Source organism: Zalophus californianus, chromosome X (assembly GCF_009762305.2).
Source record: "Zalophus californianus isolate mZalCal1 chromosome X, mZalCal1.pri.v2, whole genome shotgun sequence".
NCBI lineage: Eukaryota > Metazoa > Chordata > Mammalia > Carnivora > Otariidae > Zalophus > Zalophus californianus.
In genome coordinates this window covers 66,143,905-66,157,429 of record NC_045612.1, presented here as the reverse complement: position 1 = coordinate 66,157,429, position 13,525 = coordinate 66,143,905, and the positions used below count along the sequence as shown (strand labels likewise).

Sequence of the window (13,525 nt, the reverse complement as noted above, 5' to 3'; positions counted from 1 at the left end):
CTTGAAGGTTGAAGAAATGTTTTTTTTTTTTTTTTTAGATTTTATTTATTCATTTGAGACAGAGAGATACAGAGAGAAAGCATGAGCAGGGGGAGAGGCAGAGGGAGAGGGAGAAGCAGAGTCCCTGCTGAGCTGGGAGCCTTATGTGAGGCTCAATCCCAGGACCTGGAGATCATGACCTGAGCTGAAGGCAGCAGTTTAACCATCTGAGCCACTCAGGCGCCCCTGAAGAAATGGTTTTAAAGACAAATAAAAAAAGAACTACTAGGGCACATCATCTAAGTAATGTTTTCAGCTGAGGTTATATATAGAATTTGTAATATAAAATTCATACGTATAGTATATAAATATATTTGAAAAGGGACTAGAGAAAATTCCAAATGTTCAATTAATATTGGGTTATTAACAGAAACCAAGGCTGTATGAGATGCATATCCACTCTTCTGAGGCTATCATAGAAGGTAGTTAGTGTCACTTCCTCCTTTGTGGATCCAAACTACCTGAAGAGGGATAGAGCATCTTTGAGTAAAATGATCATAAATGATGCTGATTCTCCAAAACAGGCACCGATGCTTCATCCTTCTATGGTTACAAATGAAGGATATGGCCTTATAGCTGCAGCTTCTGGAACAAACATCTCTTCTAGTAGCCTAAAAGGTTTCTTCCAAAATCAGCACAACTTTTGAAATCTGTTTTTGTGAAACATGTTGGTTGGGGCACACAGTTAACCAGTTGAGCTGTGTGGGTTCAGTTTAATAATGGGCCCCAGTTGGTCATGCAGGCAGGAGTGTCTTCTATCAGTTATACATCACCAAATGGTCGAATAACTAGGCATTGAGAAAATGAAAAATTACCAGAATACATCAAACAGAAATTACAGGTCTTTCTTCCATCCTTTTGATGTTTTCTAATCCAGCTCCTAGTTTTGAATGATTAAAACTCCTTTTAGATATAAGTTGAATAAATGACATTTTGTTAGCTGTCAGAAAAAAAAGAAGATCGTTAGGTTCCTCATGAATGGTTTTTTGGCATTACCACAAGTCGTGGACTATATGAATAGAAGGTCATCAGCTGACCTAATGTGGCATTTCTAACCCTCAAGTTTCTCCATTAAGAAATACTTAGGTTACAAGTTTTTTTTTAAACTAAGGCCCCCAAGAAAAGCCAGAACTACAAACATTAGTCATAATTTAAATTATGTTTAGTTCTGGCAAAGACCTGTGGGATTGTAAGTTGCATATGTTATTATTCCTAGACAGACTCTTGAGTTTGTATTTGAATGTTCTGGCCCTTTACCTTTTGATGAAATCAATGACATTTTTGGTGAAATAGTTTTAAAGAATGAATATGTTATAAGTTATTACATCAGATTAATATACCAGATATCAGCATTCCTTATGCTGGTGTGATATAATCCTGACTATTTAAAATTGTTTTAATCTCCAGAAACATTTTATTTTCTGTGTTGAATGGAATGCCATTTGTGTAATAGAGAAATAAGATATTATTAAAAAGGTTTATTTTAAATATCATTTATTCTTTAATTTTAGAAAGGCTATTAACTCTGTGTTCTCAGATTATCATTACAAATCAAATTATGCTGAACATTAAAGAGTGTGACAGAAATAGATTATCCTAAGCAAAGAAACTGTATGTTTCAGACATTTCAAAAATTTAAATTTTAGCCTGGGCAAATTATTTTTATTTGTTGAAATATGTAAGCAAAAAGAAGAGTTTGTCTACTTTTAGAAAAAAAAATAAGTCAACAAATAGACCAAGTAAGTATATTTCATAAGTTTAAAGTTACCATTTTTTAGAGTATTTAATTCACTAAGTAGTGTAATTAAAACAGAGTGAGAGTTTGTGAAAATTTTTATTTTCACTTAGAGATGAAAATATTGGTGATAGTGCCAAACTAAATCTAAGTCATAGCAAAACAAAAAGAAACAAAACCTAACACACAGACACAGTGTGTTAAGATTTTAGAGACTACTCTTAATCTTAGGAAACAAACTGAGGTTTGCTGGAGGGGTGAGGGGTAGGGGTTGGGTGGAATGGGTAATGGGGTGATGGATATTGGGGAGAGTATGAGTTGTAATGAGCCCTGGGTTTTATATAAGACTGATGAATCACAGACCTGTACTCCTGAAACAAATAATACATTATATGTTAATTTTAAAAAAATAAACTATACTGGAAAAAAAAAGAACAGAACAATTGGTTTATAGTTAAGATGTGTTATAATTTAAATCAGTAGAGTCTTCTAAGTTTTATTCTTATGAAGATTCAGAAAAAATTATGTATGCCTACAAAAATTGATATGCTGAAACTCTCTGAATAAAGTTTAATGCTCTAATGAATATTTAATAGCTATTAATAGTAAAAAAAAGATTTTGGAGACTTTGAAAACTGACAAGGTTAAGTGGCTAATAATAAACTTACTTTTCCTCAAGTATTTCATATTCCACTGGAAGAAAGCACAAGGAATTTTGCCTAGAGCTTAAAACTGTATTTGGAGACCTAGAATGTCAGGTTTGTACTGATGAGCAGAGCAATTTAAATTCGGAGCTGGAAGTGATTTTTCAACAAGCACTGCAAAGGTTTAATGAAAGTAGTGCTGCGGAAAGGTACTTACTCTTGTAAAATCTGGCACTTATCAGTGATGAGGTGCATGTAGCCACCTAGATCTGGCAAGCTTTCACCACAGACACAAAAACAGGTGGAAAATTTTACCCCCCCCCCAAAAAAATCCATGTTTGCTACTTCTGCCATTCAGGTTTCTATTTAGTATTGAATGAAAAATTATTACTAAGAACTTTTCAAATATGTCATTTATTTTTGAACTTGGAAAGCAGTATAAAGTAAAACAAAATTTTAAATGAGAATTATTTAAAAGTATTCTTTGGATACAAGCTAGCTGTATCTTTCTTTAACGTGCCTTCCTCCCTGAATATTTTATTTATTTATCTTTGATTAAAACAATTTAGATTATCACTTGTAGAAAAAAATATTTAAAAAAATTTCCAAGAATTAGGGTCTAATTTTCTGTTCTTTGTAAAACAAACTTTTCATTTTTTTTAAAGTAACAACAAGGTATGTTAAAAAATTGTGGTGGCTCACACCCGTCAGAATGGCTAAAATGAACAAGTCAGGGAACGACAGATGTTGGCGGGGATGTGGAGAAAGGGGAACCCTCCTACACTGTTGGTGGGAATGCAAGCTGGTGCAACCCCTCTGGAAAACAGTATGGAGGTTCCTCAAACAGTTGAAATTAGAGCTACCGTTCGATCCAGCAATTGCACTTCTGGGTATTTACCCCAAAGATACAAATGTAGGGACCCGAAGGGGTACGTGCACCCCAATGTTTATAGCAGCAATGTCCACCATAGCCAAACTGTGGAAAGAGCCAAGATGCCCATCGACAGATGAATGGATAAAGAAGAGGTGGTATATATACACAATGGAATATTATGCAGCCATCAAAAGGAATGAGATCTTGCCATTTGCAACGACGTGGATGGAACTGGAGGGTGTTATGCTGAGTGAAATAAGTCAATCAGAGAAAGACATGTATCATATGACCTCACTGATATGAGGAATTCTTAATCTCAGGAACAAACTGAGGGTTGCTGGAGTGGTCGGGGGTGGGAGGGATGGGGTGGCTGGGTGATGGACATTGGGGAAGATATGTGCTACGGTGAGCGCTGTGAATTGTGTAAGACTGTTGAATCACAGATCTGTACTTCTGAAACAAATAACACAACATATTTTAAGAAAAAAGAAAAAAGAAGATAGCAGGAGAGGAAGAATGAAGGGGAGTAAGTCAGAGGGGGAGACGAACCATGAGAGATGATGGACTCTGAAAAACAAACTGAGGTTTCTGGAGGGGAGGAGGGTGGGGGGATGGGTTAGCCTGGTGATGGGTATTGAGGAGGGCACATTCTGCATGGAGCACTGGGTGTTATGAACAAACAATGAATCATGGAACAGTACACCAAAACAAATTATGTAATATATGGTGATTAACATAACAATAAAAAAATCTAAAAAAAAAAAATTGTGGTGGTCAATTACAAAAACAAACCATGAAAGCTTTTTGGTATTTTTGTCACCCACTCCTTAGAACACAAAAATTACCTTAAAAATTGTTATTTCACTGATATTCATTATTCTTTCAACCTTTTATGTGAGAATGTCAAGTCAAAGGAGGAACAGTGTGCTCAAGAGTGGGACGGTTCCTGGTGGGGGCCGAGTGGTGTGGGATGGGTAGTGGTTTAGGGTGACTGGAGGGAGAAAAAGGTTGATTTCTCTCTGAAAGGTGCTGTAAACTATGAATGAATGCTGCTTATGGTCCTTGATTCCTTTGAATATTTATGAAGATACTAGTAAAATAATTGCTTTCCTAAATGAATTTGGCATCAACAAAACTCCCTGAAAACAATTAATTTTTCCTATTATCAGGGATTGCTTACATAAGGACAAATTTGGGAAAGAAAAAACTTGCAAGTATACTACTGAGAGAAACTCAGACAATTTGATTCAAAGGATTTCATAAGGCACCCATTCAAGTAAGTCTTTAATAATAATAATAGAAAAGCAAGGGCATTATCACCTAGTTTTCTTTTTAGCTTTAGATAAGTCAACAATTCACAGAAATAATAATAGGTATGCTCAAGGAGTGATGCAAAGATAAAAAAAAAAAACAAACAATGATTTCTAAACAAATCAACCTCTCCATCCTAAGCCACAAATACTGATCCCTTAGGTGGTTAAATTAAAACATGCCCAGTTCTGTGCAATGCATTCCTCAAGGGAGCTACATTTCTCCCTTCAATACAATAAGCACCTGGTTCACTTACCAGTCAATGTCTATGGGAAAGGGAAAAAAAGGCAAGATTGAAATCAACACTGGGCAGAAAAAGACAAAACTTTCCTGAAAACCATCCTCCGACCCGAGGAGCTCTATAACTAACTGCACAAGAAAGTGTAATTGCTGCGAAGTCCAGGAACATAGAAAGTAGAAAAAAAGATAACTCTCCAAAAGCAGGTCACGCTCCAGGTATTTCCCAGCCGGATTAGTGTGTTGCAAACAGGAAAAGAGACCAAACTACAGTGACCCGTTCAAGATCAGGAAAGATAAAAGACCGGGCTGAAAAAAGCGGCCACCAAATACAAAAAGACAGGCGGTGACGTGAAGCTAAATGAAGAGAGGAGTGGGCCAGACCCACTTAGCCCCAGCGCTAGATGCGTGGCTTTGGCTTGGGGCGGGGGGGGGGGGGGTCGGGGGGGTGAGGAGTTGAGGGGGCAAGGTAGGGGTGAGGGGGTAGATAAAATGTCCTTCCAGGCGGCACCTAATGGCTGGCAAAGAAATGCACCTTTATACCGTCCCGGTCTAAATGAGGCCCCAGATGTAACATGAGCCCTAGATCTCTCGTTGCCCTTCCCCGACCTCTGACTCTTCTATCCAAAAATATCCCCTCACCTTCTCCGGCCGACCTCAGCAGCCTTGTAATCCTATCGATCAGCATCCCAGCAACAAGCGAACTCAACTTCAGGCCTGGCAGCCCCGTCAGCGTCATGCTACTTGGCGTGTTCCATCCGGTCACTACATCGTCGGTGCCCTTTCCCAGTGCACAAGTCCCCACGCAGAAGTCCTCGCAGAGGCTGTTCATGCCCTCTTGCCATCTCTGAGGATGCCAACAGCCATTGAGGGCAGAAGAAAGGCAGAAAGTTAGGAGCTACAGCAGCAGCTGTTAACCCAAAGACTGGAAGGGGAGGGACAAGAAAGAAAAAGCAAGAGGAAGAGAAAAAGAAGAGTGGCCGCCATCGCCTCAGGCCAGGCTCAGAGTGAACACTGACTGTTCGTTCACCAGGTGGGGAGGGGGTTGGGTGGGTGTGGCGGTGGCTCCTCTCCTGCCTCTCCTCCCTGGGTGCTGAAAGAGACCCCGTTCTTTCCCATTTTTCCAGTCTCTGGAAAGCGTCCCCCTAACCCCTGGACGTCAGCTTTATGATGTGCACACAAGCTACCTCGGGAAGAACCGGGATGGTAGACGGATCCGCTCCAAGACCTCAACGTTTGGGGTCAGCAATGGGCAGGGGACAACGTCAACATGGCACACCTCTGCTTCTGAGCTCTGGGCAGGACAGATTAGACCTCTGAAGGTGCCTGGTTGGACGACAGGGGCTCCTTGAAAAGCATTGCCCACCAGGGAAGGTTATATAACTGATGGAACTTTTTCTGTGGGCCCCTCTTCAGCCCTTTCACATTCTTCGTTAGTCCTCTTAGCCAGGGGATTAGGAGTGACTGTAGAGAGGACCCTTTTCATGTGGCTGAGTTCGGAGCCTGCCGGGACGTGGCCGGTCCCCCAGGTCCTTTCCGGATATGTCCTGCGCAACTGCCAAGGGCTGCAGCCTTGCCCTTTGAAAGAAAGACAACAAAAGACATTGACTCAGGGTGTGCCTGCTCAGGACTGGGAAGGGAGTGCTACTGCTCCGGAGTTCTTTCTCAGGAGTGCCTTTACCTCATTGTATACCACGCTATTCTATTCACTCATTTGTGCAATTGTGGGACCCGCCAAACTTTTCTTCCGTTCTCTTGAGATTAGCACTCCCAATTGGCAAACCTATCTTCCTGGCTGCTTTATTGTGTGAATTCTGTTTCTTAAGGGTTTGCAGCAGCCGCAGGCCTGGCATGAAAGAGGAAACTGCTGAATCATGGGATTGGACACGAATGTTCGCTAACAAAAGGATTTGTGAGGGCAAAGGTCAGGGGCACTTAAAAAAAACACTAAGACTCAATGAATGGTGTGGCCAAGTTCCCTCTTCCCCACCAATCCTCCACCCTCTCCAATCAATTGATTTGAGAGACTTCCCAGCTTGGTTGAGGCCAGAGTAAACAAACTGTCTTTAAGAGTTGTAGAGTTGCTAATGTTTGACCGGAGACAAATGCCAGTGGCTGAGTTTGGGGAATGGTGATTCTCAGAGGGGTCTTCAGTCAATTCAATTCAATCCAACTGCCTTTATTGAGAATTTACTGCTGCTGGCATCAGAGACAGAGAGAGAGAGAGAGAGAGAGACGCTTCTAGGGGAGGTGAGATGCTTCCCAACTGCCTAAATTGAGGCAACCTCATGAAAAAGTTTGGGATGTTGGAGGGTATCTGTGGGGGTGACAAGATCTGAAGACACCAGCCCAGCAGGAACAGCTCTGGGGAATAAAGCTGGCTGTTGTCTGTCCCAAACAGACCAAGGTGAAACTAGTGTGAAGAGAAGCTGCAAGCAGAGCGAAGGACAAAGTGAGCTTACAGGGAGAGCATTGGGCTGGAACAGTGGCAGTTGGGAAGAGGGAGCTAAGAAGCAAATTCAGGAAACCGCAGGACATATTGCTGAAGGAGCCATCCCATTGGATCTGGAGGAAAAACGTTTTGGAAGGTCTGGAACAGACTTGAGCAGGAGAATGAGTAAAAATAAAATGAAGAATATTGACAGATCTACTTGTAGCTTACTTATAGAAGAAAACATGTAAACCTTTGAACCAGGAGCTGTCCATTTTATTTAAAGGGAAAAATGAAGTCCAGTGAGGTGAAGAAACTTGTTATTTAGTGGCAAGATTGGTCTCCTGACTCTCAAACCTGTGTGCTCATCACCAGCCACATCCTCAAAGTATGGGTAAAAGAGGTCTGCAGTTCACTTTGCAGCGCTGCAGTTTGCTTCGTTTAAGAGCAGTTCTAGACTTGAAGAAGGTTGCCCCCGTTGAAAGAAGGGAAAAGTTGTTGGTTTTTCAAAGGGCAGGAACCTTGTCTTACTCATGTTTCTACCCCTTTCTTGTGATCTCCTGGGTGGTAGCCTTCAAATGACCCAAGGAATAGTAAGATCAAGCTGGGTAGTATGCTTAGGGGCTCCCTGTAAGCTGTTTTTGTCACTGAGGGTATGTATATATGTGACTTTAGACTATGTTTTTTGGTGGAGACATTTGAAAAGTGTGCACACGCAGATAACTTATTTGCCAGGCAAATGATAAGCAGCTCATAGGGATTTACCACTAAAAGAATTTAGTCTAGTTCTGGATAACCATGAAAACAGAAAATTTGGGAAAGTGGAATTTGGATATGTTATACTGAAATCATCTTCTGTGAGGCTTAGTGGCCAGGTTGGGTATGAGTAACTCAATAGCCAAGAAATCTTAGAAGCTAGAAGTACAATCCTAGCAAATAGTGATACCACACAAGTAGATAGATGCACCCACCTTCATTTAATAGGACTTGGGTTAGGTACTTGGAAATATGAGTCTTATTCAAAACAATTTTATAATATGACATTATCAATAGGAATTGTGTTATAAATAAGGATTAAATTCTAAAGGAGTCCCCCAAATCACCTGTTAAGCACAAAGAGAGGACCAAGTTAAAATAATTCCTGGTACTAAACGAAGTGCATCAAAAAAGCAAATAAACCATTTTTTTTTATTGTGGTAAAATTCACATAATGTAAAACTAACAATTTTTATTTATCTTTGAAAATTGTGGCAAAATACACATAACACATGGACTGTACCATTTTAACCACTTAAAATTTTTTAAAATTTGACTATTGTCGACATAATGTTACATTAGTTTCAGGTGTACAACATAGTGATTCACCTTCTCTTTTAAGTGATGCTATGCTCACCACAAGTGCAGCTACCATCTGTCACCTAGAGGTTATTAAACTAAGTGAAATAAGACTGAGAAAGATAAATACTATCTTTTTTTCTTTTAATGTTAGTAAGACATTTTTTTAAGATATATATTTTTTAAAATTTTATTATGTTATGTTAATCACCATACATCATTAGTTTTTGATGTAGTGTTCCATGATTCATTGTTTGCATATAACACCCAGTGCTCCATGCAGAACGTGCCCTCTTTAATACTCATCACCAGGCTAACCCATCCCCCCCTCCCCTCTAGACCCCTCAGTTTGTTTACCAGAGTCCATAGTCTCTCATGGTTCATCTCCCCCTCTGATTTCCCACCCTTCATTCTTCCCTTCCTGCTATCTTCTTCTTCTTTTTTTAACATATAATGTATTATTTGCTTCAGAGGTACAGATCTGTGATTCAACAGTCTTGCATAATTCACAGCGCTCACCATAGCACATACCCTCCCCAATGTCTATCACCCAACCACCCTATCCCTCCCAACCCCCACCACTCCAGCAACCCTCAGTTTGTTTCCTGAGATTAAGAATTCCTCATATCATTGAGGTCATATGATAATGTCTTTCTCTGATTGACTTATTTTGCTCAGCATAACACTCTCCAGTTCTATCCACGTCATTGCAAATATTTTGATGGCTGCATAGTATTCCATTGTATATATATACCACCTCTTCTTTATCCATTCATCTGTCGATGGACATCTTGGCTCTTTCCACAGTTTGGCTATTGTGGACATTGCTGCTATAAACATCGGGGTGCACGTACCCCTTCGGATCCCTACATTTGTATCTTTGGTGTAAATACCCAGGAGTGCAATTGCTGGGTCGTATGGTAGCTCTATTTTCAACTTTTTGAGGAACCTCCATACTGTTTTCCAGAGTGGCTGCACCAGCTTGCATTCCCACCAACACTGTAGGATGGTTCCCCTTTCACCGAATCCCTGCCAACATCTGTTGTTTCCTGACTTGTTAATTTTAGCCATTCTGACTGGTGTGAGATGATATCTCATTGAGATTTTGATTGGGATTTTCCTGATGCTGAGCGATGTTGAGCACTTTTTCATGTGTCTGTTGGCCATTTGAATGTCTTCTTTGGAAAAATGTCTGTTCATATCTTCTGCCTGTTGCTTGATTGGATCGTTTGTTATTTGGGTTTTGAGTTTAAGAAGTTCTTTATAGATTTTGGATACTAGGGACGTCTGGGTGGCTCAGTTGGTTAAGCGGCTGCCTTCGGCCTGGGTCGTGATCCCAGGGTCCTGGGATCAAGTCCCGTGTCGGGCTCCTTGCTCAGCGGGGAGCCTGCTTCTTCCTGTCTGTCCTTCTGTTTGAGCTCTCTCTGTCAAACAAATAAAATCTTGTAAAAAAAAAGAGATTTTGGATACTAGCCCTTTATCTGATATGTCATTTGCAAATATCTTCTCCCATTCTGTCAGTTGTCTTTTGGTTTTGTGGACTGTTTCTTTTGCTGTGCAAAAACTTTTTATCTTGATGAGGTCCCAATAGTTCATTTTTGCCCTTGCTTCCCTTGCCTTTGGCATGATTCTAGGAAGAATTTGCTGCGGCTGAGGTCGAAGAGGTTGCTGCCTGTGTTTTCCTTTAGGATTTTGATGGACTCCTGTCTCACATTTAGGTCTTTCATCCATTTTGAGTTTATTTTTTAATATGATGTAAGAAAGTGGTCCAGTTTCATTCTTCTGCATGTGGCTGTCCAATTTTCCCAACACCATTTGTTGAAGAGACTGTATTTTTTCCACTGGACATTCTTTCCTGCTTTGTCAAAGATTAGTTGACCATAGAGTTGAGGGTCCATTTCTGGGCGCTCTATTCTGTTCCATTGATCTATTGTCTTTTTTTTTTATGCCAGTACCATACTGTCTTGATGATGACCACTTTGTAATAGAGCTGGAAGCCTGGAATTTTGATGCCACCAGCTTTGCTTTTCTTTTTCAACATTCCTCTGGCTACTCAGAGTCTTTTCTGGTTCCATACAAATTTTAGGATTATTTGTTCCATTTCTTTGAACAAAGTGGATGGTATTTTGATGGGGATTGCATTAACTGGGTAGATTGCTCTAGGTAGCATTGACATCCTCACAATATTTGTTCTTCCAATCCATGAGCATGGAACATTTTTCCATTTCTTTGTGTCTTCCTCAATTTCGTTCATGCATATTTTATAGTTTTCTGAGTACAGATTCTTTGCCTCTTTGATTAGATTTATTCCTAGGTATCTTATGGTTTTGGGTGCAATTGTAAATGGGATCTACTCCTTAATTTCTCTTTCTTCTGTCTTGTTGGTGTATGGGAATGCCACTGATTTCTGTGCATTGATTATATATCCTGCCACTTTACTGAATTCCTATATGAGTTCTAGCAGTTTTGGGGTGGAGTCTTTCGGGTTTTCTACATAAAGTATCATATCATCTGCAGAGAGTGAGAGTTTGACTTCTTCTTTGCCGATTCAGATGCTTTTTATTTCTTTTTGTTGTCTGATTGCTGTGGCTAGGACTTCTAATACTATGTTGAATAGCAGTGGTGATAGTGGACATCCCTGCCGTGTTCCTGACCTTAGTGGGAAAGCTCTGTTTTTCCCCATTAAGAATGATATTTGCTGTGGGTTTTTCATAGATGGCTTTTATAATGTTGAGGTATGTACCCTCTATCCCTATACTCTGTAGATTTTTGATCAAGAAAGGATGCTGTACTTTGTCAAATGTTTTTTCTGCATCTATTGAGAGGACATATGGTTCTTGTTCTTTCTTTTGTTAATGTATTGTATCACATTGATTGTTTTGCCAATGTTAAACCAACCTTGCAGCCCAGGCATAAATCCCACTTGGTCGTGGTGAATAATCCTATTAATGTACTATTGGATCCTATTGACTTGTATTTTGGTGAGAATTTTTGCATCCATGTTCATCAGGGATATTTGGTCTGTAATTCTCCTTTTTGATGGGGTCTTTTTCTGGTTTGGGGATCAAGGTAATGGCCTCATTAAACGCATTTGGAAGTTTTCCTTCCATTTCTATTTTTTGGAACGGTTTCAGAAGAATAGTTATTAATATACCTATTAATATAATAGGTATTAATTATTCTTTAAATTACCCTGGGAAACCATCTGGCCCTGGGCTTTTGTTTGTTCAGAGATTTTTGGTTACTGCTCCATTTCCTTAGTCGTTATAGGTCTGTTCAGGTTTTCTATTTCTTCCTGGTTTAGTTTTGGTAGTTGATACATCTCTAGGAATGCGTCCATTTCTTCCAGATTATCTAATTTGCTGGCGTATAGTTGCTCATAATATGTTCTTATACTTGTTTGTATTTCTTTGGTGTTGGTTGTGATCTCTCCTCTTCCGTTCATGATTTTATTTATTTGGGTCATTTCTCTCTCTCTCTCTCTCTTTCTCTTTTTTTAAAGATTTAATTTATTTATTTGACAGAGAGAGAGAGAGACAGCGAGAGAGGGGAACACAAGCAGGGGGAGTGGGAGAGGGAGAAGCAGGGTTCCCACTGAGCAGAGAGCCCGATGTGGGGCTCGATCCCAGGACCCAGAGATCATGACCTGAGCCGAAGGCAGTTGCTTAACCAATTGAGCCACCGAGGTGCCCCCATTTCTGTTTTCTTTTTGATAAGTCTGGCCAGGGGTTTATCATCTTATTTATTCTTTCGAAGAACCAGCTCCTAGTTTCATTAATCTGTTCTACTGTTCTTCTGGTTCCTATTTCATTGATTTCTGCTCTGATCTTTATTATCTCTTTTCTCCTGCTGGGTTTAAGCTTTATTTGCTGTTCTTTCTCCAGCTCCTTTAGGTGTAGGGTTAGATTGTGTATTTGAGATAATTCTTGTTTCTTGAGAAAGGCTTGTATTGCTATATAATTTCCTCTTAGGACTGATTTTGAACAGCTGTGTTTTCATTTTCATTTGTTTCCCTGAATTTTTTTAATTCTTATTTTTCTGGTTGACCCATTCATTCTTTAGTAGGATGTTCTTTAAACTCTATGGATTTGAGTTCTTTCTGACTTTCCTTTTGTGATTGAGTTCTAGTTTCAAAGCTTTGTGGTCTGAAAATATGCAGGGAATGATCCCCATCTTTTGGTACCAGTTGAGACCTGATTTTTGACCTCGGATGTGATCTATTCTGGAGAATGTTGCATAGGCACTAGAGAAGGATGTGTATTCTGTTGCTTTGGGATGGAATGTTCTGAATATAGCTGTGAAGTCCATTTGGTCCAGTGTGTCATTTAAAGTCTTTACTTCCTTGTTGTTCTTTTTGCTTAGATGATCTGTCCATTTCAGTGAGGGTGGTGTTAAAGTCCCTCACTATTGTTGTATTGTTGTTGATGTGTTTCTTTGCTTTTGTTATTAATTGGCTTTTCCCATGTTAGGGGCATAGATATTTCTAATTGTTAGATCTTCTTGTGGGATAAACCCTTTAAGTATGCTATAGTGTCCTTCTTCATCTCTTGTTACAGTCTTTGGTTTGAACTCTAATGTGTCTGATATAAGGATTGCCACCCCAGCTTTCTTTTGGTGTCCATTAGCATGGTAAATGTTCCCCCTCCACTTTCAATCTGGGCATGTCTTTGGGTCTAAAATGAGTCTCTTGCAGACAGCATATTGATGGGTCTTATTTTTTTATCCAATCTGATAGCATGTGTCTTTTGACTGGGGCATTTAGCCCATTTACATTCAGGGTAACTATTGAAAGATATGAATTTAGTGCCATTGTATTGCCTGTAAGGTGACTTTTACTGTATATTGTCTGTGTTCCTTTCTGGTCTATGCTACTTTCAGGCTCTCTCTTTGCTTAGAGGACCCCTATCAATATTTCTTGT

The 13,525-nt window shown here is 39.8% G+C and overlaps 1 protein-coding gene across 1 annotated transcript in view; it reads right to left on the bottom strand.

Annotated features, from left to right (window-relative positions):
- Window positions 1-5,672, bottom strand: part of LOC118356499 (fibronectin type III domain containing protein 3C1-like) — a 96,422-nt gene extending 90,750 nt beyond the window's left edge. The window contains exon 1 of the mRNA XM_035725444.1: window positions 5,483-5,672. Within this exon, the coding sequence (XP_035581337.1) occupies window positions 5,483-5,672 (190 nt within the window). The remainder of the gene's footprint in view (window positions 1-5,482) is intronic.
- Window positions 5,673-13,525: the final 7,853 nt, after the last annotated feature.